This window comes from Zonotrichia leucophrys, chromosome Z (genome assembly GCF_028769735.1).
Source record: "Zonotrichia leucophrys gambelii isolate GWCS_2022_RI chromosome Z, RI_Zleu_2.0, whole genome shotgun sequence".
Taxonomy (NCBI): Eukaryota; Metazoa; Chordata; class Aves; order Passeriformes; family Passerellidae; genus Zonotrichia; species Zonotrichia leucophrys.
In genome coordinates, this window is record NC_088200.1 from 28,730,812 (window position 1) to 28,755,669 (window position 24,858).

Sequence of the window (24,858 nt, forward strand, 5' to 3'; positions counted from 1 at the left end):
CTCCCAAGGCAGTGCCCCTAACCAAAGTCCAGCCATCCTTTCTTGCTAGTGTCTTGGCAGGTGGATTATAAACCTATCTTGTCAGTAACAAAACCAGTTAGTGATAATCATCTGAGCAGCACAAACAATGCTGCAGACATGCTAAGGAACAGTCCTATGTATCCAAGAAGCTTAGGTGCATTAAAGACAAGAGTAGGGGAATAAATACAACGGAGAGCATGTAGTCTTGGAAATGCATTTCCACTCAGGCAATTTACTGTGTGAGTGGGAATTTTACAATAATACTGCCCCTTTTTCTCACGTTTTTATGTGTTTCCAGAATGAGGGTCTAAATATTGCATGTGAATTCAGCCACTTCGTTGTAATTCTTTCATCTATCCTTCATGCAATTACAACTCCAAAGGAGAGGAAAGTAAGACAAGGGTGTGGATACTCTGAGTCCATCTTGAAGAATTCTTGCTTTGTTTGTCTTTTGAACATCCTCCACATAGTCTTGAGGATGGAAAAAACAAGCGAGAAGGTGTGCCATGAGGAAATGCAAGAAATGACCCCGAGATTGGGTTAGTTGCCTAGAGCATGGTGCTATTTACACCAGGGTGGCAGGTTCAATCCCTGTTGGACTTGATGACTCTTGTGGATCATTTCCCACACAGAAAAATTCTGTGAATCACAATGTCAAAGATGCTGATGATGCTCTCAGCCAAACTGTAACTCATAGTAGGAAAACAGACTGAAATATGGTAAGGTTGTGTAAAAGCTCTTTAAGGGCTAAGTATTTTATGTGGTAACTATGGATTTCAGCTCTTGAAGCAAGTCCAAAGCATGCTTTACAGGGCTGTTTTACTCTCATGAGCCTGTTTTAGATTTTTCCATTGAGGGAGAGGCCAGCAGTGAAAGTATAGGTTCCTTGCCTCTAACACACCTGAAGAATATGTGAGAAGGAATACCTGTTGTATTTTACTTCTGGTTTACTTCAGCATGAAGGATATGGGTAGATCTGGATCATATATGATTTTTACAGTCCTGGCAAAACAACAAACTACTTTTCTGTGTAACTAATGTGAAATTTGATCTCTTGCTTCAATATGGAGGCTTTAAGAATAAAATGGAGGTGAATTTGTTAATTCATTAACATGTAATTCTGTTAATACTTATTCAGAGAATTAAAGCCAAATATTGTTGTTGTTCTGAACACATAAAACCCCATAAGTAATGGTACTAAATTATCCAGATACTGGAACATTCTTTCAAGTAAATCTGTTTATATTATGGGGAAAAAGCACTGTCCATTTGTGCTTAGAGCAAATGATTCTTATTAATGTTAATCACTAATTTTCATTTTCACTCTGCTCAGCAGTTCAGCATGCATATTAATGCATTGTCTTTGAACTGAGCCGCAGGCAAAAGTAATGTTTTTCACACACTCAGTGTTTTAATGGCTACCTTTCATAAGACTAAGACACATTACTTCATACAAACAGATATTGATAAAAGTCCCAACAAATTCTGTAGTATATAAATAGACTTTCAGTCTAAACATTTTAACCTGGGTCCTACCAAGTCCTGCCTATATTTCCTAATATCATTCAGCTGCAGGTGGGGACGTACTGGTGTATCCCTGCTGCAACAGTGGGCAGAAAACACCCAATAGATTCAGTCTCTGGACAGTGAAGTGCCAAGAGGTCTCATTTTACAGCATCAGCTGACTCGTCATCCTCAAGGGAGAGGAGCAGACAGAAGTCATGGCTTACTCACATACAACTTTACTTTCAAAAACTGTATATTACTATCTGAATTAATTCCCAAATGTGATTCTGCCTTTCTGCATATCTCACATCCTTGTAGCAAATTATGTCTTGTGAAAAACAAAGAAGAGGAACAGAAACCTAACAATCGTGGCTGTAAAGCAGTAAATTTTAAAAACACTTAGTAAGAAAATGCTAAATTTTAGATTTCCTGTGCACATTTATTTCAGCCTGCACGTGCCTCTATATTATAATGTGCTGTCCAATTATAGAACTCTACTGTATATTTTCCACTTGACTACTATATCAGTCAGAATTAAATTTTCCTTCTTCTTTACTTTTTAGTAAAGAATTATTGATGCATGTGGCCTCATGTTTTTCTTATGTTTTTTACTCACCACTTGACAAATTCTGTCTGCGAACAGAAATCTCTTTTTTTGGGCACACAATCTGACACTAACTTCTTCACAGATACTATGTTTCTAAGAACCTATGAGTCTATGATACTAGTCAGTTCATTTTCATAACAATCCACTAAAATGAGAGATAATTATTGCCTTTCTTTCAGAAGCAGGAATGAGGCACAGAAAATTAAAGGTCAAAGTATTTATGATTTTGAGCACCTAATATAAACCAGAAAGGATTCTGTAATATTTAATATCAAGTAGCTACTGGCCAGACCACTTTTCGTATTTCCTGGAAGTACAGCTCTCAGTGCCTAGCACTGCTGTAGGTCTTGACATTCCAGCTCAGACCTGCTGTAGTGGAACAAACCATGGGCTAATGGCTTTTTCTGCTAGCCTTTCTCCCCACATCTGGAGGTAATAACTGCAGGGGTTTGTATCGAGTAACAGAAGGCATCAGTCCAACTGTTTCAAACATGCAGGCAATCTACTCCATATTAGTTGGTACAAAAGGCAGAGCTGACATGTGGCAGCTTCGTATGCCAGCCAGCTTGGAGTTGGAAAACAGCTCCTAATGAACTCACCACACAGGAGATGGGAACATAAAGGGTAACAAGAGGCAAGTGCAGCAACTTGTTACATTTTGGAAGGCCCTAATGGCTTTTTGTCTTCTCAAATGGGACTGAATTTTTCAAGTAGTCATGCACCTGACATGTGACCTGGTATGTAGCAAGCATATCTTGTAACTACATTACCTAGCTGTCTAAATGCTTGCTTCACACTTGGATATGGAAAAAAAATACATACATGAAATCAATGTGTGACATTTGAAACCAGGAAGTTAAAATTATTATCAGAGTATGTAAAGTGGCTTTAAAGACAAAAGAAATTGAACTACTGAGAAAAAATATTAACATCATAATTCTGCATAATCAGAGTGCAGAACTGCAACAGTAAGATAACTAAAACAAACTTTTCCAGATTGTAGAATAGTTTGGTGTCTTTTTATGGTATCAACAGGATGCATTTTTTACTCTGGAAACAATAGCAACAGGAAACTGTATTTGATTTCTCAAAATAGCAGAGGCCTCTTGCACTATTTAAGTACCTAAACTTAGGATGCTGGTTTCCTACGGTTCTAGACTAGACATAGATTAAAGAATTACCAGTTGTTTGAATATTGGTGCCAAATCTCTATTGTGCTGCAGTCTGTGCATGTCAGCCCTCCCACAATTATGGTTCATAGAAGAACTCATTACTATTGTTTGCACACTGGTGGCTAACTGCTCTCTATGGCTCACTATACAAAGGAAGAATGAAGCATGATTTGGCATCTGATTTGGCCCTGACTCTTGTTCCTGAGCAGAAAAGGGGCCTGTCTCCAAACTACACAGACTGAGGTTGGAAAACTAAATTAAAAACAACATTAAACTATATCAAAGTAGGGTGGAACTAGAAAGCATCCCTTCTTCCTTTAGGTCATGTTCTTAACTCTAAAATGTTGTACAATATAAAAAAAAAAAAAGAAAAGAAAAAAAAAAAAGAAAAGCCATTGCCAAAAAAAATCTAACATTGAACCAGTGGAAAAAAAAAATGCCATAGGCTGTGAACCACTGGTATGTGATTTAATAGTCTGTCATTGTTCTTAATCCTGTTATTGTTTTCTTTGCTATTTGTTTCCACAGCAAAATTCCAGCAGTGGTAGAAAATGAATAGTGGTGAGACAGTTTGGAGTCTATATGAAACTGTCTGGTGGTTCTTTCTGTCCTGGATTTCTGCTAGAATAAAATTTAATCCTGTGGCCTTTACTTTGCTGATAGCCTCAGTGAATGCTCTGGGAATAGCAATGAGAGTAGGAAGCTGACAAATTGGACAGATAACCACGAATTATTCAACATCCAGCTGCCTTTAGCTACTATCACTCAGTACAGTTTGCACAAGGGCAGCTTGCTTGTACACTAATAACCAAATTTCCTTGTGTTTAGAACATTTTGTCTTTCATTCTACTTCAATCTTCTTTATCCATTCATCAGTCATTCTCTTTGTAAAACTGAGTATGTTTTGAATTGATAACAAAATGCCAACAATGCTAAGTCCTTTGACTGCATGTCAAGGCCCCCTCTGTGGTTTTGCTTATTATTAACTCTTACGAATTATTTTCCTGTGGCTTTGTCCTTCCTTGCACAAAGATGCCCCTCACAACGAAGGCTTTATCAACAATGAAGTCCACAGTCTGCTATCTAGAAGTAGTTTTAACTGGCCCCAAAGAAAGCTACAACCTATATGGAATAGCTAAGTAAATACTTATGCCCAGTAAATACACAAATTATTTTTTGAAACTTCTCTCTAAGAGTAAGTAATCACATTCAAGCTCGGTTGTACTAATAACTAATTACTAATCTTTTACTACAGAACTACCCCATTAGCCTGCACAGACTTAATTTACTTCCTTGGTACAGCAAAGATTAATATGGAAGAAAGAGCTTCTACTGTGAAAATAAAATTGTTTCTATAACATGTGAGTTAAATCTGCTTTTATAAATATTATTTTTCTCTCATGACCTCACTACAAACACTTTATTGCTTGCAGAGCATCCTATGTAAACATAAACCTTAGCAAAATAAAGTTTAATTAAGGAACTTCTGACCTTCAGTAGAACAACATAAAAGCAACAGATTTTCACAGCAGTTATGACCTGTGTTATAAAAATAGCTGTACTGACAAATACGTGTTGGGAGGATAGTATTGTAGTAATGAAAAGAAAGGGCTACCTTACCTACTAATCAAGTTTCTGGTCATGTTAAATAAATGTGGACATGTATATCTTTCTTTAAAGGGTATGGCAAAGACTGAGTTAGATTCTGCCAGTATTTTATATGGTATAAAGGCTTTTTTATGAAGAAAAACAAATACCCATTTTTTCCAACATATGTGGCATGAGGTCTTTGTAAATAGGCAAGTATAAAAGCAGGCCAGAAAACATTTTTAAATTTTTCAAATTCTAACATGCATAAACAGGAGGTTGAATAAGAGAGAGGAGAAAAAGAGTTCTAAATTTCGGACCTAACACTTTTTTAAAGCATTCATGACTCATGTATATGAATAACCTACTTATCCACGTCCCATAAATTAAGGTTCACAGTAAATTAATTGGCAATCTTAAAAAAATAATCTAGTCAAGTTCCGTTTTCTGAGATGAACGCATACTAGGAAAGAAAATATAATTTCAGAAGTAGTATAGATGATAGTGTTAATATTAAGAACATAGATTCTGCACTGATACACACTTAAGGGCAAGTCCAGTAAAGATAAAGGAGTAATTTATTGATCAGAATTTGTTCCTCATATTTAACTGAAAACTATCAACAGAAAAGGATTTCTAGCAGCAGATTTTACCACCTCTACAGCCTTTCTGGCATTGCCAAAGTCAGGAAATATGAGACTATTATTTTAATTCCAACACTAAAGGAAATAACAGTTCTGACATAGGAGCCAGATTTTGATTGGCTTTCACCATGTGGAGGGGCAAGGTGAGACAGTATTTTTGCCAATGAATTATTTGCTTTTCTTCTAAGAATTTCATATTGTCCACTAAGTTACTATATGAAAACAATGGCATTGAGACACCATCAATATCCCATCAGTCACTCTAAATTTGAGATTTTGGAGTAAGCCTTCCTCTTTCATTACTTACCCAGTCAGTCTCCAGCTGCTCCTTGTCAACTAAAGATGCTTGACACAGTAGTTAATTCCCAGTATATCGAAATCAAACAGCATGTTTATGTCATTCCAGAGAGGAATTGTTCATTACCCACAGCAAACTCTTCCTGTAAATCCTTCACAAATTCTAGCAGTTTCTTTTAAAAGACTTTCTGGATGAAGTACTTCTACCCCAGGATCAGCAGCCGGTCACCAACCAACCAGACCAACACGTTGACACTCAGCCCCAACGAATTCTTGGCTGAGTTTTCAGGGATTCTTTGAACACGGATCTTCTTAAATCTCTAAATTCATTTAGTGAGTTCAATTCTTTTCTGGTAAGGACTTACTTTGACAAATATATCCAGAGGATCAATACACTACATATCTTCACTTTCTTCTTAGGAAAAAGAAAGAAACAAACATCAAAAACCAAAAGGAGATATTTGGTGTTTTGTGCTAACATACTAGCATATTTATGTGTAATGTAGGACCTACACAGTACATAATTTTAAAAAGTATAAATTTTGCTACTTCCAGAACTTCATAGGTGAGATTTTCAGTACTTGTATTATTTTTACTGAAGTAGTCCACATGAAAACATGCACAGCTGAAGGTGTTCCCATGGATAGGGGTTTCACATCTTAAATGTACATGCCAGCACTAGCTATGAAATTTTAACAGGCCCAAAATACATGAGTCTTATTGTACTTCATTGCCTTGAGATATTCCTACCAAGTCTCAAGTAAAACCTTCAGTGAGGCAGAGGAGTAGGAAACCTGAAAATTGGCATTCTTCTTGGAACACTAGTTGATTTTTAACTGGTGAAAACTAAGACTGTTTCTACAGCAAGAGTGCTTTGGATCCTGACTTTCAATAGTAAAACAGAACTTTTTGACCCCCTAAGGCACATTATTCTCTTTTAATTGTTCATTTCCTCTCCACTCTTTTGTCAGCAAAAAATTGAACAGATTATTATCACTCTAAAGAGTTTGCTTTCTATAGGAATTCCTCAAGAATTTGTGAGGCACAGACGCATTTGCCTCTAGCATACATATAAATATTGAAAAACAAGCCATGTGAAAAACAAAGCAGATTTGTGTAAAGAGTTGCATGACCTCACTGTAACTTTTACAGTAATGTGAAATTTAAAAATAATTGTTCTACATGTTGTATTTCATACCTTAACTGTTCTGCAAAGCTATTGTTCCAACAGCAGCTGCTGTGGTCCTGCCAACCTTCATCTGCTTCAGCTTCGTCCTTCATTTGCTCTTCTATCATCTCAACATGTCAAGAAAAAAGTCTTGTAATAGTGGTTGCAATGTGTCAAAATGATAGTTCATTCCATGATTACTTATATTTCTTACCGTACCTCCTAACAAACGAGCAAACACTTGATTCTTAATGCAAAAGCTGGGATTAGTTTTCCACTTCTTAAGAGACCCATAAGTTACAAGAGAGCATCAGTGCCCTGGAGAGATTTTCCAAGAGGTTGATCAGATCCAGCCTTTTCCAGGTTCTGAAGGACATGACCCACAAACAGAAGTCTCCCTTCAGTAAAGCTGGCTATGTAACAACACAGTCTTTACTACTTGCAAGAATTTTTATAACACAGCATGAAGTCTTGCTGGAGAAAGAGCTGTGTTGTGATTCACTGACCAATATAAACACCATGTGATTGGAATGAGACATTACTTTTAAAAAAAAATCCCTCAATATTTATTGAAAACAGAACACTTAGTATTTGCTGATTAGGCACTTGCAGGACTCGTGGTTACATTGCTTATTTCTTCAGCGCTTACACAGATCCAGATCTAACAATCCAGCTAAAAAGACATCTTATAGGAGCAATGGATTCAAAGTAATGGAAGTGAGATGGTAATTTTCTCACTCTAAACAAATATATTAAATGTCATGTGGGAAAAAACCCTTTACCATGGAGTTTTCATGTGTATCACCCCATTTACATTGTCACATATATCTTATTTTACTATCTAGCTCTTTGGTACCAGCCACAAAGCCTGTAATTCCTGATTGGGCATAACAGAACATTGCTAAAATGAAAGGAACTACTTTTTCTTTCATTTAATATGTACTGCAAAGTCTTAAGTGGCAATATCTCTTTTGAATGACATGTGAAGTAGATAATAAGTGGCATCCCTGTGTGCTTTTGTAAAAGTAACTTCAGTGCTTCATCTAGATTCATTTGGATAATTACATGGTCCTGATTTGAATTTAGCCTGTTAGCTTCTTCTACAAGAGTTCTTGTTCAATTCAGCCTGCCAGCCTTTTCACATTTTCCCCTTTCAGCAGTTACTGAATTTCAATGGTAGTTGAAATACAAATTTATCTTTGGGGAATCAAGCACACAGAGGATTGTGGCAGGGTAAGCTACTATTTCAAAGTTGTGTCAAGCAAGACGGAGCTGTATTTATTTAAGAAATGCATCAAAAATGTGTTACTTTCATGATTTTTTGCACCTTAGATTTTTGCAGTCTAAAATACAGCTTTACCAGGATGCCTACTTCATATATTTAATAGCATCACACAATCATAGAAAGGTTTGGGTTGAAAGAAACATTAAAAATCATTGAGTTCTAAGCTTCCTGCTGTTCTAAGCTTCCTGCCATGGCCAGGGATGTCATCCACTAGATCAGATGGCTCAAAGACCCATTCAATCTGCCTTGAACACTTCCAGCAATGAGGCATCCACAACTTCTGCAGACAACCTGTTCCAGTATTTCACAACCTACACAGTAATGAATTCCTTTTGAATATCTAATCTAAACCTACTCTCAGCTTAAAACCATCCCCTCTTGTCCTACCACTACATGTCCTTGTCAAAAATCCTTCACTAGCTCTCATGTAAGCCCTCTTTGCATGCTGGAAGGCCACAATAAGGTGTCCCTGGAGGCTTCTCTTCTCCAGGATGAAAAACCCCAACTCCTCACCCTCTCTCTGCAGGAGAGGTTCTCCAGCGTTGTGATCATCCTGCTGGTGCTCGTCTGGACCCACTCCATCAGCTCTATGCCGTGCTCACACCGAGGACCTCAGAGCTGGATGCAGCACTGCAGGCAGAAGGGCAGAATCCCCTCCCTCGACCTGCAGGCCACGCTGGTTTGAATGCAAGCTAGGACGTGAATGAAATATTTTTCCGCCACCGCCTTCCAAAATAGTGAGAAAGTAGCTTATACCGGTGTGAAGGAGAGCAGAGCCCTAACCCGGCGTTCCCTGACGCAGAGTGCGCGGCCGGCCGGGAGCAGTTCCCCGGCTCGCCAGGAGATGCCGCTGTGCCCCGCGGAGCCGGCACCGCGCGCTCCCGGCCGGCCGTGCCCGCGCATCCCGGCGCCGTGCTGGAAGAACGGCGGGGGAGGCGGACACCGCGGACATCGGCGTGGGAAGCCAAGCTGCCCGGCTGCTGCTTCGGAAGAGCATCTCTGCAGTGCTTTCCCTGGGCAGCCTCCCCGCTGGGCAGCACCGAGAGAGGCCTTCGAGGCACGGTAAAATCGGGAAACAAAACCTGAGGCACCGAGTTGGTGATTTAGGACATCGATCCTGCTCCTGTCAGATCTGCTCTGAAGGCTTAAAAACACCACGGTAATCTACTGTTATTAAAATGTATTGCTGGATCGAATCCTGCTCTAGGTATTTGAAGAACACGGCACCATAAGCGTCAGAAGTGCCTGAGTGTTGCAGCACTGCGCCCATGTTTAGATTTGAAAGCCGAAAATCAAGGGTGTTTGTGTATTCCACTTGGCATGTTCCCCACGTCACTAACAAAGAGATAAGAAGCATTGTGCTAATTCATGAGACCACAGGTGACAAACTGAGAGAAGGGACTGAACAGAGGAGAGGGCAGGATAGGAAAGCAGAAACAGGCTCTACAGCTTCATTATCAAAATCTTTCAGATTTCTTGTCCTACAGAGTAGAAAGGGATCCTATAACCTTCTGCAGCATTTTGCATGCAACATGAATTTAAACGGTATTCAAAGAATCTTTCGTGCTAATTAGACCAGACAGCTTCAAGTATGCTTAGCACAGACATTTGAAAGACTAACACAGCTGTTTCTGGGAATAGATACAGCTGTCCCACAGTGACTTGCAGTGAGATGGTGACTTCGGTTTCCATTTGAAGTGTAACTATGGGCAAGTGTATCTTTTTCCAGAGATAATGGGAATAAATAAAACAAAATTTAAAAGTGATATTCCTGTACAGTACATTTATTAATGAAGTGCAAAACTTAAGTAAAATAAGCCAGGCTACCATCACAGAATTAATTAGGGACAGCCATAGCTTTCAGGAATCTGTATAAGCATAATATCACAACTAGCCAGGCATACTGCTTCACATCAGGGTTAAAGTTTCTTCATCAAGTGAATCATTTGCTAGCAAAAGAGAAAACACCTGAGCAGATAACAAGCAATTATCTAGGTTGGCTTTACCACTGTTTTAGTCAATCATACATACAGAATTGCATTTTAAAATTATTTCTGGAGGACACTTTAACAGGAGAAGAGCCAACAGTTAAATAAAGTAGCCTCACTCTCCTTACTCACAATACTTCTTTCTCACAACACTCAATTAAACAGTTGGCCTTTAATGTGAGTTATCTTGAACTTTTGAAAATTTCCTTACATTCCACTACAACCTTTATAAGTTTAAAATAAAATGGCAGCCTTAAAGCTTTAATTACACATACATCTGGTAATTCTGCCCTGCTATTAATGCAATAAAGAAGTCAACATGTGATAAATATTGAAGTTTAGATGCCTCTTTCTTCATTACTCCATTAGCAACCAAAGATCCTGTAATAACTATGGTAATGGAACATGTAAGGACAAGGGAGAGAGAGAACTCTGAATAACAATAGCCAAACAAGAAGGAATAAAAGTGTCTTATTTGATTATTTCTAACTATAGGGCAACTTTTACTGCACTAACAAATCAAACAAAAAAATCTTCCCCATCAATTGCCATAACACATTCCGCTTCACATTACCAAGCTCATCTAGAGTGATATTCTAGCAAACATGCTAAAATTTAGAAATTACTTTCCTTCTTTATTGCACTTTTCTCTTAGCTCTTGTTAAACAAATGATTGACCTTTGTAGGCATTATCTGCCCTGCAATCATAGACCAGCAAGAAGATTACAAGGCAGAGGTTGCAGAAGCTCCTTCTCTGGAGACACTTCAAACCCACCTGGATGTGATCCTGTGCAACCTGTTCTAGGTGAATCTGACTTAGCAGGGGGGTAGGTATAGATGATGTCCAGAGGTCACTTCCATTCCCAAACATTTTGTGCTTCCACAATTACACCTCAGAGAGCCTTGGAAGTCGTCAGTCCTGCTTTGCAGACACATGCAGTAGATGAGATCACAGGTTCAAGCTGTTAAGCAACAGAAGATGGGAGTTACTGGGGCAATGTGGTAGCATTAAGGATTTAGAATTATGCCCCTGGGGGAAAATAACTCTAGGCTCTTCTGGAAGCTCTGAAACATGAGCTTTCATTGTAGTTCTGTCTGCACTTTTGTGGCTGACTCCCTAACATGTTGGAGATGTCTCTGCTGTGTTTGTAGGTCATTAAGATTGCAGATTCAGCCCTACAGACTCCCCTTTTTTGGGCAGAGATGGTTCCCTCCTCCCACCAAAAACATGGTGTCCTGGGGTGACCATGCCCAAATTTCACCTATGCACAGCTTCTGTAAAAATGTCCAATGCACTCGCTAACTTCACAGTTTAGCTAACCTGAAATCTGCTCCATTCCTGCTGCCAAGGTAATTAAACCTCTTCCCTCACTAGCTACACAATTCAATTAGAACATACAATTAAATTAGAAACACAGATTTTGTACTTATTACCACATATCCCTTGGAAAAACCAAAGTACTGAATTCCATTTAAATAAAAAAACATTCACATTATTTGTGTAATCATTATTCATAATTATATACAGCACAATTTGCAATAAGATGTGCATTAAAATGTTTCTTTTACTATTCCTGCATGAAAGCCATGCATGTGTTGGAGCCACTCAAGACTGCAGTGCTATAAATAGTGCTCTATTGTTAGTGGATAAAAGACGAAACAAGTCTCACAGCACTGCAGCACAGGACACTGTATTAAACGTTAAGCTCTGCCTGTTCTAAAAGTGAAAGGCGACATCAACTGATAGACTGGTCTGTGGGTAAGACACAAGGCTGGGAAAAGCTCAGTGTGACTCTGCAGTTTCCCAGCACAGCAGGAGCAGCAGCTGATCCTTCTGCCTCAGCAATGGCAGAAGCTGTCATAAGACATTGGGTGGAAACTCCTGTACGCTACCAGGAGCAGTTTGTTGACCAGGAGCTGGAGGCACACAGACTGAACCACCTTTTATATGCTTTGCCGGGCCCTGCCACCGCTGCGCTGAGCAACCAAAGGTGCGCCCCAGAAAGCACGGCTGGGGCTGGGAAGAGCGGCCAGGAGGAGGAAAACACACAATTCCGGGTCTTGCTGGATGTTGTGCAGTTCCGCCCCGAAGATATCATTATCCAGACTTTCGAAGGCTGGCTCCTGATTAAAGCTCAGCACGGACCCAGGATGGACGAGCATGGTTTCATATCCAGAAGCTTCACCAGACAATACAAATTACCCGACGGAGTGGAGAACAAAGACTTGTCTGCACTTTTCTGCCATGATGGCATTTTGGTTGTTGAAATGAAGAACTCAGTGGAAAAGAATTAGAACCATGTCTATAGTTATCGGTGAGATAAAATCATTCTTAATGTAACAAAATTATATCAGTCATGCGATGCTGTAGGGTGTAGTAAGCAAGTAGCAGTATTTATTAAAGGAAATTATTTGTATATATTTTTTGTATGCTGAGTTTACTGTTTGATGTAAACTGTTGTACTGCTTGCCTCCAGCTACACATAGGTTGAAAACACAGGCTGTTCAAACAGTAGAAAACTCAGGCTAGTCTCAGCAGAAGAAAAGAAAAAAATCTATTTGATAACGTATTGAAAATGGAGCACAGTTTTGAGTTAAGTAGCGGGAATTGTATTTCTAAGCAGTAAGCATTTGTTATACATAGTCATAAACATTAAAGAAGGAATGGACAAGTTGTGAATCTTATAGAAATTTTAAAATTCTGTTTTCTAATTTTTGAGATTAAATTCTTCTCTCTGGAAAAGCACATGAACTGAAAGATACCATCAAGAGAAAATCCCTATTTCCACATTTCAAGCTTCTGTACCAAAAAACTCTCAAGAGATTACTTTTTAGAAGTGTGTTGCATGTTTCAAACTATAACAAAAAAAAATTATTTACTTGACTTTATTTGCTTGAAAACACAATAAATAGAAATTATACTTTCTGTCAAATTACTTTGAAAGAAAACTTTTAAAGACATTTCTGAAAATTGGTTTTGTTTAACATAACAACTGAAGAAAAGATTTTTGTTTACAAAAGTACCAAGTGCTTCTTTGTGAAACCTCAGTAATAAAAAGACATTGCTCTTGCACAAATGCCTTTTTTCCTGCACATTTTAGGTAATCTTGTAATTTAATCTGATGGGTATTTAATTGTCCATGTTGCTTTACAATTAAGGCAATCCCACAACTCTGTCTTCAAGAGCAAATTTTTCTGCCAATGATAATCCCCCTCTCCCCATAGGAACACAGGCCCTACATGAATCTAATTTTAAATACAGGGGTTCCTTGCTGCAGACTCAGCTTTAGTTTCTGTTCCAGTGTCTCACATTTCATGAGAGTGGCGGAGGTGAAAAAATATCCACCTTCTCTGTCTATGTGGTCTTCTCAATATTAAAAAGAAATAATGCTATGGGTTTGTAAATACTCACATATTTGAGGGTAACTGCATCTGCAAGTCGAACTGCCTCCTTTTATGTGTACTGGAGACTACTATGACTGGTGTGCTATGAATAGTAAAGGAATGTGGAATGGAAAGTGCCAAGTTAAAAACAGACGCTTTATCACAGCCATCTGCTGTTTGGACAAATCAAAACCATATTCAAATGAAACTGAATACAAATACAATTTTAGGAATACAAGAAAACTATGATGAACAAAACCTGGGCTCTCACTGGCTGAAGCTAGAGAGTTCCTTTAGTTTCAAATTAAAATCCCAAGCTTGTATGTCGGCACATGTCCATTTATGAGAACGATTTACGTTTTTGCTGTTTAGACTTAAAGACATTTGAAGTAATTGGTTTTAGAAAAGTGGGTGGTACAATTCTTGTATTTTATTCATTAATTGTGCTAAAAAGTCAGAAAAATTTGTGCAAGAAAGGCAAAATAAACTCTGAATTGTAAATTTCCATGACACGCAATTATATTTTTAATACACCAGAAGTCAAGACTGTAATGTTTTCTAACAAACTAAACCAAATATAAAACATATGTCCCTGCACTTCTATTCAACCCCACGCTTTTCCCTCCTATTGTCTGTGTTCAATTTGCATATTAGTTTAAGATCAAATAGCAAATCAGATCTAGATTTCTACATCTAGGAGCTTCATCAGACAGCAATCTGGTAGAAGATGTAACATGGACTTAAGAAACTGAATTCTAGATGCAGGTCTAGTGTAGATTTTAAACTTTACAGACCAGATTTACAAAAACTGTACAAGCTTAAACCCATGGTTTCTACACCACTTCATGGCACAACTATTGGGATAGTGTTCAGGATCACAAGTTAGCAATCTGTTTTGGTGATGTTTGTTTCGTAAATTTTGTAAAAAAAGAGAGTTTTGTAAATTTCATCACTTAAAATTACAAGTTATTATAAAAACTATTCTAGCTATGATTGTAGTGATGATATTCATAGCCCTATAGATGAGAATGATGATCTAAAAAAAACAAAACTGATTTAATTATTTCAAATTAGATCATGGTTAAGCTACTGGAAACTTGGCAAGGAGTTAGATCATACAGCCAAAATCATATCATCTGTTCTATATATGTTAATACAATGGTTACACACAGGCCTGCTTGTGTACACAGGCTTGCCTCACAAAACTGGGTGGAGAATGTGACATCTGATTGTTCTGTATTGCAAGTCTCTCTGCATCACTCTGTGCCCAAGTCTGTACTTGCTCACAGTGTCTTTCAGTCAGAAAACACTGGAACACCTTGACCCAGACACAGCACAGATTTATGCAGCCAAACTTTACCTTCTCTTGTAGACAGATCTTTACGAAAGTCTATATCCATGCTCCTTGGTAAATGGGAACTTCCCCTGACCTAGAACCTGAGACTTCATGTAACAGGGACCACACTGGAGTATGGACCTGCCACTGAATTCCTGCATTTCAGCATCAAAAAGAGCATAGGCAATGTTTCCCTCCTTTTTTTTAAGTGGTGATTTATCAAAAGATTTTGGATGCATGATTTTTATGTGTTTACCAGAACAACCTCAAAGTACTTGGCAGACAGTTTCTGAATAATCTGGAAAGATCTGTTCTCACATATCTTATATGATATTTTACTTTTATAATCTGATTAGAACTGAATGTGAATGTCACATAGAAAGGTGCTAATATTGCTCATGGGCAGCAGACTGAGATATTAATCAACAGCAAAGGATTTCAGAACAGCTACAGATTAAGACAGGTTTAAGACATACTGATGTGGTTAAATTAGGAACTGTGAAATTGGCTGTCTATAAAATTCTGGCCCAGAATAAGTGATAAGCCTGTGCAAGCCCTGCAGACCAAGTGTTACTGAGCCTTCTCAGCTCACAACAGTGAGGAATTACCTTTGTAATTGATCAAACTGCTCCTCCAAATGGCTAAAGATGATTTAATGCATGAATATAAGCACTGTGAAAAATACCTTCATACAGAAGAAAATGTATCAATATGGCACTCATCTCCAAAAAGAAGGTAAAAAAAAAAATCCATAAGATTCTTGTGGGCAGAAAGCCCAAAAATGTCTTTCATTGCCTTGCTGCCTTTTTATGGTTTCTGCTTCACCCAGGGCATTTGAGATCTCTCTATAGGGTCCAATATTGGTAATACAGTGAGCCAAGGCTGATATGATACCTACCAGTCACACAATAACAACTTAGATGCAGCACTGGAAAAGAGAAAAGGAAATCTCTGGTGTATCATGGTGGCAACACTTCTGCTCAGACAGAAAGGTCTCACAATCCTTACTTACTCCATATCCAGGAATCAAAATGTTAGTTTTTAATCTGAGTAACCATACAAGACTGGTTTTTAAAGTGAGTAGAAATATTTCTGAAAACATTAGGTACACCTTCTGTTTGAAAGAGATGCAGACCTCTGTCTTTGCCAATTACCAGAGACAGCTACTGTCCCCTCTCACCCAGAGGACAGCAGCTCAATAGCCCCACGCTGTGAACACAGAAGTTAAGTCTAAACAGTTACACCTGTACTGTACACTGGGTACTGAGGTGGCCCCACTTGTGCTAACTCTGGAGCCAGAAGTACTGTCCCTGTGTGCTCAGGTCCAGAAAACTCAGACTCTCTGCTTCTGTGCTCAGGCTGAAAAGTCATCCCTTATTAAAAAAAAAACCACTTGAGAAACATGGCACTCCAGCTCAGGGCTCCCCATTCAGGTTAAAGCTAGAGTGGAGATTTCTGCTGTCTGTGCCATGGTGGCCTGCATTTTCACCATGAATCTGCTTTAAAAGTAACCCTCTTTAGCCACATGGTAATACTGCTGATGCCAGCCTTTTCAAGGGGAAGTAGGTCTAGCAGCAGCTTGCACAAATGGAACTGGTGCAAACACAGAATAATTTACAGTTCCTCTCATGCTCCTTGGTGTGTTTACTGCGCTTTGGGTCGCCCCTGACCCCAGTGAGCACTGGCGATGGATGAAGCATGCGACTGCTGAGCTCTGCTACATGGCACAGAAGCGGCAGCAGGAAGGTCTGTGCATGAAGAGGAGACAGAAAACTGTAGAACCAGGGCAGGTAGGCCTTGGCACATAGCTCTCGGGGAGGGACAAAACATCCTTGTTACCAACACTGTTTCCACAGCAGCGAATCCACACCACAGCAGCTACTGTCAAGAAAATACACTCAATCCCAAGTCAAAACCAGTAGATATATAAAAAAGTACTTGAAGACATAATATTTAAACCTTCTGCAAGAAATATTTGACTTTTTTGTAAAATAAGCATTTTTAGGGGCTGAGAAATATGTTTTAAAATTACTTCAAAATTTTTTGATTGTTAATAGAAAAGGAACATGTACATGGACTGAACCCTTGGTTCAGTATTGATATGCTTGGTATGCTAGGCTGAAAGAGATGAAGCTACCTCAGCTACTATTTTCAACTACCTTTATTTTCAATTGCACATCTCTTCAATTACCTTATCTACTAATTGTATATTTCATCATGTAAGCAGATATATCCATGTCAGAATCTCTAAAAGTTTCATTTGTTCTTAGCAGAGTCGGACGACATGGGAATAAAAGTGGAAGTGCCCTACCTGAACTAGCCACCTCAAAATTCCTAGTCAAGTCTTCATCAGCTCAAACTGGTTTTCTGAATCAGTAGAAAGTAGCTAAACTGTGCAGTTATCCTTCTCACTGGCTCTGCATGGAGCTGGTTAGATCCAGCGACTTCCTCACTCAGGTGCAGCCTCCAGGGCTGGCTGGAACATTCCTATTTTCCACCACAGTACGAGGAGTAGAAGCTGACTGCTCCTGCAGATGATTCAGACACCCAGAGGGACCCCATGAGTAGTTCTCTGTATGTGTCAGATTTCCAACAAGAAGCAAGATGGGATCTGAGAATGTTTTGTGTTCCAGTGGCACTAACTCCTTTATTTTTAGTTCCACTCCTCACTTTCCAGGATATACCCTTCCCTTCTCAGCCTGGGCATAGAAGTTATCTGTCCCACAGACATCACAGCAGCACACTGGAGTAAGCACAAAGAGCAGGCACGGCTACTGTCTGTGAATAAGCTAATCTGGAATTTGGATGTTGGGTTTAAATAAGTCCAACTCTTAACTAAAAATGATCCATTGATATAGCTACCATGAAAAATTAATGAAGGGGAATGATTTTCAGAGTAGAGTGTGACTAATAAAAATATAATTCTTGTACTCTGTCTTACAAGGTAGACAGAAGCTCATAAGCTACCTGCTCTGGTGACAGCTGTATGCATTTTAATAGCAGTTCAATTATATTTTGCAACTTTACCACAATTACCCAAGCACTGGTGGCATGATTAGTATGTACTGTACAAGACACTCCATAAATAACAGCCTCTGCCTTAATGTATATATGGAGCCTCGGGACTTGATCCCGGAATGAAACTGAGAGACTCAATACAGATTAGGAGACTATGAGACAAGTAAGTGAAGAAATATGAACTCTAGACCTTATCATAATAACCATAGCAATATTTAACTTAAACCTGCTAGAAACCTCAGTCTGAAATGACTAGTGTCGAGACAGATAAGGTTTCCAGATTTATTTTATTCCAGATTTAAAGGGCAGAAGGATCAGCGATGATCTCTAGTGTGACACCCTGAACAGAATGCGCATTATCTCATTTGATAACTTCCTCACTAAGCCAGCCCATAATATGTTTGAAAAAGAACACGTATTTAAGTAAGAGATCAAATCTTTATTTCAAGACTTCAGTTGATGGAAAGCTCATCACACCCCTCCATCAGTTATTAAAATGTTAATAATCATCATGGTCTACAAAGAGCAGGTTTTCCCTAGTCCCCTGAGATTTGTTCAGTGGTAATTTTATCTTAAAACAAAAAGTAATACTCTGGACAGCTTTTGGGACAGTTTTTCTATTACCCTGTTTTTATGAGTTACAAAGATAAAAAAGCACAGCACCTTCTACTAAATAGTCTTATTAGCTACTAATAGAACACAAATTAATTTATCAACATGAAAAACTGTAAGCATAATCTTTCCACATAGAGCAGAAATACGTATCTAATAACTTTGTGTATATTTAATACCTTTGTACCTTATGAATACATGTATCATCATTGGTAATTTTGCCATCTTCATGTCCTACTCTTTAAACTATTGCCAGGATTCTGTTGATAATTGAATATGTTCTGACCTCCCACTGACCATATAATTTTTAATATATTTTGAGCCTTCTCTTGTATCAATTGATATTGCTACCAACTCCTTATTTTTTCCATTTCTACTTTCACTTGCCCTTTTATAAAAATGTATTTTAGATTTGGATAATTCTACTTAGATGAGCACAGTTTGCATTTATGGGTAGCAATAAACACTCTAAATGCATACAGAACAACCAGAGACAGGTTCTGACACTGTTTCTCTTAGGAAACTATAATCTCTTAGGATTTTACTAATGGTATGGGATCCCCTATACATCTCTACATTGAACTCCATCCTAAAGCAAATGTTCAAAACAAGGAAGCACCAGGCTACACCACCTGTGATAGGGAATTAATGTCATTCACTCTCACAAATACATGGCCCTAAGCAAGCACAGCAAGAACCTTCTCCACCACTTCAATATTTGCAGGCCTCTATGTTCTCCAAAAGACCAGCAAAACACGGAAGCTAAAACTCTGTGTAGTGTCATTTTGAGTCACTCAGCTTCTCAGAACTCTCCATGTCTTGAGCTGACACAGACAAATGAGTAACTCCTTGCCATCCTTCAAGTAGTCCATGTCCTCAAGCAACAACATGAACAAAATTTTTCTCCTTGAAGAGAAAAAATATCCCATAAATACCCAAATATTAATTAGCCTTAATGGAAATGCCACTATCTCCTGGTACAGAATGCACTGTATCAGCTTAAACACAAGCTCTGAGAAAATATAAGATACTTTGATGGTCAAAATGCCACCAAAACTGGTTTGTTGCCTAAGCTAGTGAGCACTTGTCCTGGTTTCCAGGCTGAGACCAAGAAGTCACTCAATGACTTAAAAATAAATGACATAAAATTCAATGACAGACAGTAAAAATTCATAAAGTAGTCTCAAGCCTCATCTAACCTGACCCATTGACATATACAACTGAGGAGCTGCCAGCGACTAGTCCCTCAGTGGGCAACCAGCCTCTGCCAGGCACCTTTCGGCACTGACCAGAGCAACTTCAGCTCAAGTGCTGTGGATTTTTAGAGCCCATCAGTATTTATTTTCCCATGGCAAACCTCAGCATTAACATAACCACAGACCCTGCTAAGGAGGTCTTCTCTGCAATTTCTCTGTTCTGGGTGAAGACTGGAAGGAGGAAATTAATGAGTGCTCAATTCTTTATTCTTACTATACTATGACTTATTCATCCTATACAATGGGTTTATTGCTGGGAAAACTTTACTTTCATGCCATGTTTATATGGTACACGGATATAATGCTGGCCTCAACATCAGCTACCCACTTAGCTCTCAGTTTTGCTTTTTAGCAAGTATTTGTTATTACTAAAGGTATTAGATTGATAAATGTAAGACTGAGATAATCCTTCAAGGACTTAGGTAGCTCAGGACAAAGTACAACAGGCTCATTCATCCTCTTTTGCTGTCTCAGTCTTTACTCAGCAGGTAATTCTGCCTGTGTGCAGGCCCAGGGACTGGAAGTTGGCATCGACCCATTTGCCCATAACCATGAGAGACTCAGCACCCTCAGAATGTCAGCCTAGCACATACCACCCCTGCCACAGCATGGAAGAACTGCATAAATAAAGGATTTATCCTGACAGCATCCTTAGATGGTTTGAAGCATTATCCCTTCAGACAGGAAATGGAGACAGACACACATTCCAAGGAATATTAAATGAAGAGTGGAGAATGACAGAGTAGCAGCCACCTATTACACAGACTGGGGCTGAGATAGCTGATACATATTGCAAAGGCCAAGCAAAAGCCTCAGTGTTTCTGATCAATTATCTCTAAAGTTACACAATATAGTTTGAAAAAAAGCAATGTAACTTTTGTTTAATTCATGCTTGTGATTGAAAAATATCTTGTTTCCTTCTATATCTCACTGCATCTTCTCCTAAATTTCAGTTTATAGAACACTATGAAGTGTTTTCATTTCTCAGTTTTATGTTTTCAAGTAAGATCTTTTAAAACAATTAAAATAAAATCATATTCCATCTTTCAGAAACTGAAAAAATACCACTAGAATAACATGTTTTTTTCAAATTTATAGCCCTTTCTCTACAGATTTGATAGTTCAAAGTCTTTAGTTGCCTTTAGCTTTTTACGTTTAGCAAGTGAAATGTTGAAACAGTTTTGTGTTTAAAATCATTTTGTGCCCTCTAGTGGCAGCCCTGCCAGGCACCCAAACTGTGACATCCCTATCAGAGATTACATAAAAATGGAAGCAAAACAGTTTATTCCCCTACTAAGTGAAATTTATTATCAATCTGTATGGTTTCCAAAAATTAAACTCAGCTCTAGTTATGATGAGGTAGTAACACCAGCTACAGATTTACCACAAATAGCAAAATCCCCCCAAAAAATAACATATAGTGTGTAAGCATTTAATCAAACTTGCTCCTAGAAATTATGTGGATGAAAACCAACCTATTTGTAGCCATTTCCTTGCAAGAAGCACTATTCAGTGTATTTCCTATTATAGCATTGCTCAATGTCCACACAAACATTTTTCCAGGGTCCACAGAGGAGTACCATCATAAAGAAAAGGCTTAGTGCCACCAAAGTTTCATCTTCTCTCATGAAAATTCATTTTGCTTTTCTTACTAAAGCAGCAAAGTAATAGCATAAAGGAATAGTAACAAAATAAAGATGGAAAGATTTGACACCTTCAATGAGAAGTTACACAGGGCAATATGAGGTTCCATTACATTTGAGTTCAGAGCCTCTCTTCATTCATATTTTCTTAATTAAAGATAGATCAAAACCATACTTTTTTCAAAAATGTTTAAATGTTTCCAAATTTTTTACGCTAATTTTCTGTACTTGATCAGCAAAAAAATCATGCTGCTTTCAAATATCTCTTTTAGCACATATTAATGGTGTCATGAGACAACTAACTCACATACAATGAGATACCCCATATACATGCTAGCCATTTGGTTTGAGTCTGGCTTTTAGCTTTACTGCCTCAAATTACAGGTCCCTTGGAACACAGTAAATAATAGACATTTTCACTGAATTACAAGTTATTAGTCTTTATAATAACATTCACTTTGCCTCTGAAAATTCAATTCCCAATGAAGATGGTAGAAATTCCTGACCAAGCAAAGCACTGACATACTTGCTTTGTGCAGCTAAAATGCTCTAAGTCACTATGTACCATTCTTACTTTGAAACCGTTGTCTCTCCTAGCCCAAACATCAAGAGAAAAGCTCAGTAAATCCAGCTCTTCTACTTGGCACTGCAGATGCTTATTGAGGACTTTGAAAGCTGTTGTTTTGGGTTTTTTAAACATTTAAAAATGTTTGTTAGAATGGCTTCTAATTTTGCAGGTCAGTTTTCTTGAAAATAATAAGTGATGGTTTTAAGATGTTATTTATAATATGCACAACAGAGTGCTTTAGCACTGTGGTAATCAGAATTGGCTCACAGGTGGGAAACTATGGAAAACGTCATTTGTAACCTTTTAATTGTTCCAAATTCTTTTCGCAGTTTTGATCACTAGGAAAATAACATAGCACACATTTTCCTTTCGTATTTTTGCCTTATTAAAAACATTAGTGCTGGAAAAACCATGACTCAATGTCACATAACTTAATTTTTTTATTAAAGTGTTCAGATAAAACTGAAAGATGTTAAAGAATAACTACTTTAAAAATTTAACCTGAGTAACTAAGAAATACTACTTTCATTAGCTTTATAGATCTTACACCTTCAAATTCTCCTGGTAGCAGTTTTTGTCCCTGTTGGACTTGACACCTTTGCTTCTGTTCCTTTGAGAAGCAAACATCAAGCCAATACTTACTAGAGATAAATCAGGCCAAAAGCACTGAGGGGAGCACGAGGAAGCAGGACAGCTGCCACCTCCACCAGACCCCAGGAAGTAAGAGAGATGCCCAGCTCAAAGTTGTCCCTTTGTCCTGCCCTGGCTGTGACAGCCACAGCCTGACAGGCACAGTCAGCAGGACTGCTTGGAGTAGGAAAATCCCATTCCTGAACCAGCTTTGCACTTGTGCAAGGCATCCGTTTGTCACTCTACATTCTCCAATGAGAGTAAATCTTAAATAACTGTTTAAAACAAATCAAGCTGGTCAGTATCTGTCTAGTACTGTTCACGTGACAAAAAATATTTTTTTATCTATTCAGAGAAACCAACATTAATCATTAAGAACATTGAAATTTAGATGAATTGGAATGAAAAGTTTAGGAAAGCAGTTGGATCAGGTGTAGTCAAATATACATATAATGCATAAGTAGTATAGAGAAGGCAAATCAAGGACTATTCTTCTGTAGTTTAACCTGTGAGGATTCACATGAATGCACAAGATTTCCCAGATCAATGTTAGCAGCAACTTTGGAAGGAATGCAAAATCCCAGTCCCTTACCTTGATCTGCAGCAGTCAGAATTTGGGATGAAATCTAAAGCCAAGGTCAAAGTGATCCACATGTATCTCCTGTCGGGGTTTTAGTCCTTGCTGTAAGTTGGCCGGCGGGCGGACAGCAGCATGGTGGCTGTGGGCCAGCTGCCATGGCTAGCTCTGTGTCTGGCAGAAGAGAACCAGACCTGTGTAAAAGGCAGACGCTGACGGTGCATCAGCTGCAGGGGCAGATACTGACCGATGGAAAGAGAGCTGTGGTGGTTCTAGGAGCACTAACAGGTCCTCATGCAGGGTTTGAGGATCCCCTCAGGGCCTGCTGGTCAGCGGTGAGTGATGATGACTAGGCCAGGTCAGGGTGTTTCTACCAGCTGCCAGCTCTCTCTCAGGAGACAGCTGATGCTTCTCACCTTAGCACTGCTGCAGATACTCAGAATTGCTCTCTGTAAACTTGCTGCAACACAAACGTGTTCCACAGGGCTGGCTACTGAGGAGCTGGTTGTGTGGTGAGTTACATGTTTCTTTGGTCATTGTACTCAGTAATTAAAACAGACCTCCAGGTTTAAGCATTAAAGGAGTTTGGGGCTAACATGCATAGACTGGGGTGAGCTGACATATTAAAAAAAATAGAGTAGACAAACTGAGCAACAGTAACAGGAAAGTACTGTGATGATATGTGAACTAATTGTGGAGAAAATGAAGGTCTGAAGAAGTGTAAAAAGTAAACCCCAGGTACCAAACACTAAAACCAGCAGTGAAAGGAAACCATGGGTCTTGTAGCATTCCAGTGAATTGCTTCCAGGTGAAGACAAATTATTCCACACAAATCTACGAAGTAACATACTCTCTAAACTATGGCAGAGAAATAAGCAGGATACCTGGATGCTACTGGGAAAACATGAAGAACTGGGGACCAGAAACTTGTCACATCTCCTCTGAAACACTTCCTTCTAATTGCTTGTGAACAGGTAGAAATTTTGAGATAAACTTCTGCCTAGGGATCCAAAGAGAGGTAAAAGATGATTAACGGGACAGGATCCATATGACTAGACAACGCAGGAGCAACAGGTGGGGAAATAATCACGCAGGGAAAAAAGCACCTCGACCGGACTGAGGCTGTTCCGCAGAAAACCAACATCAGTGGCATGACTACATTTTCTGCGAAGGCTAAAATACGCGTTATCCACCAGCAAAACGCACCCTGACATTCTTTTTCTCTGGCCGCAGCAGGCAGACGGACGAGCGCCAGCAGCACCGGCGCGGCCCCTCAGCACCCGCCTGGCGCGGCTCCCGCACCGGAGCGCGGGGACAAGACGCGGGGGCTCGGGAGGCTTCCCGGCCGGACGCGGGGGAGCGCTGACGCGCCTTCGAGGGACCGGGAGACGCTGGCGGCGGCCGAGCGGCGCAGGCCCGGCGAGGCCGGGACACTCCGGGCCCGGGGGCGCTGGGCGCGGCCCCCCGGGCCCGCGGCCGGCAGGGGGCGTACGGAGGGGAGAGGTGGGGGGGGGCCATCGATGGGGGCGGCCGTTCTGCGCTCGGCTGCTCCGCGCTCG

At 39.3% G+C, this 24,858-nt stretch overlaps 3 protein-coding genes across 3 annotated transcripts in view; 1 reads left to right on the forward strand and 2 right to left on the reverse strand.

Annotated features, from left to right (window-relative positions):
• Nucleotides 1-8,851, reverse strand: part of ARL15 (ADP ribosylation factor like GTPase 15) — a 244,918-nt gene extending 236,067 nt beyond the window's left edge. Inside the window, exon 1 of the mRNA XM_064736165.1 lies at nucleotides 8,801-8,851. Coding sequence (XP_064592235.1) covers nucleotides 8,801-8,839 — 39 coding nt within the window. The 5' untranslated portion in view covers nucleotides 8,840-8,851. The remainder of the gene's footprint in view (nucleotides 1-8,800) is intronic.
• Nucleotides 8,852-10,056: 1,205 nt separating this feature from the next.
• LOC135460104 (uncharacterized) lies at nucleotides 10,057-24,817 on the reverse strand. Its single transcript, XM_064736774.1, has 4 exons — nucleotides 24,506-24,817; nucleotides 24,184-24,299; nucleotides 23,315-23,473; nucleotides 10,057-11,237 (listed from the first exon to the last, which is right to left on the reverse strand). The coding sequence occupies exons 1-3, from the start codon at nucleotides 24,815-24,817 to the stop codon at nucleotides 23,395-23,397; spliced, it is 507 nt and encodes a 168-aa protein (XP_064592844.1). The 3' UTR covers nucleotides 10,057-11,237; nucleotides 23,315-23,394.
• On the forward strand, nucleotides 12,041-13,041 carry HSPB3 (heat shock protein family B (small) member 3). The gene has a single exon (XM_064736294.1). It carries the CDS (start codon nucleotides 12,121-12,123, stop codon nucleotides 12,568-12,570), a length of 450 nt encoding a protein of 149 aa, XP_064592364.1. The 5' UTR covers nucleotides 12,041-12,120; the 3' UTR covers nucleotides 12,571-13,041.
• Nucleotides 24,818-24,858: the final 41 nt, after the last annotated feature.

Coding starts and splice junctions, on each gene's coding strand:
- LOC135460104 (XM_064736774.1), bottom strand. CDS start 24,817: ATGGCCCCCCCCCACCTCTCCCCTCCGTACGCCCCCTGCCGGCCGCGG. Junction 24,300..24,505: donor CAGAGAAAAAGAATGTCAGG/GTGCGTTTTGCT, acceptor TTGGATCCCTAG/GCAGAAGTTTATCTCAAAAT. Junction 23,474..24,183: donor GTTTTCCCAGTAGCATCCAG/GTATCCTGCTTA, acceptor CTCTTCTGCCAG/ACACAGAGCTAGCCATGGCA.
- HSPB3 (XM_064736294.1), top strand. CDS start 12,121: ATGGCAGAAGCTGTCATAAGACATTGGGTGGAAACTCCTGTACGCTAC.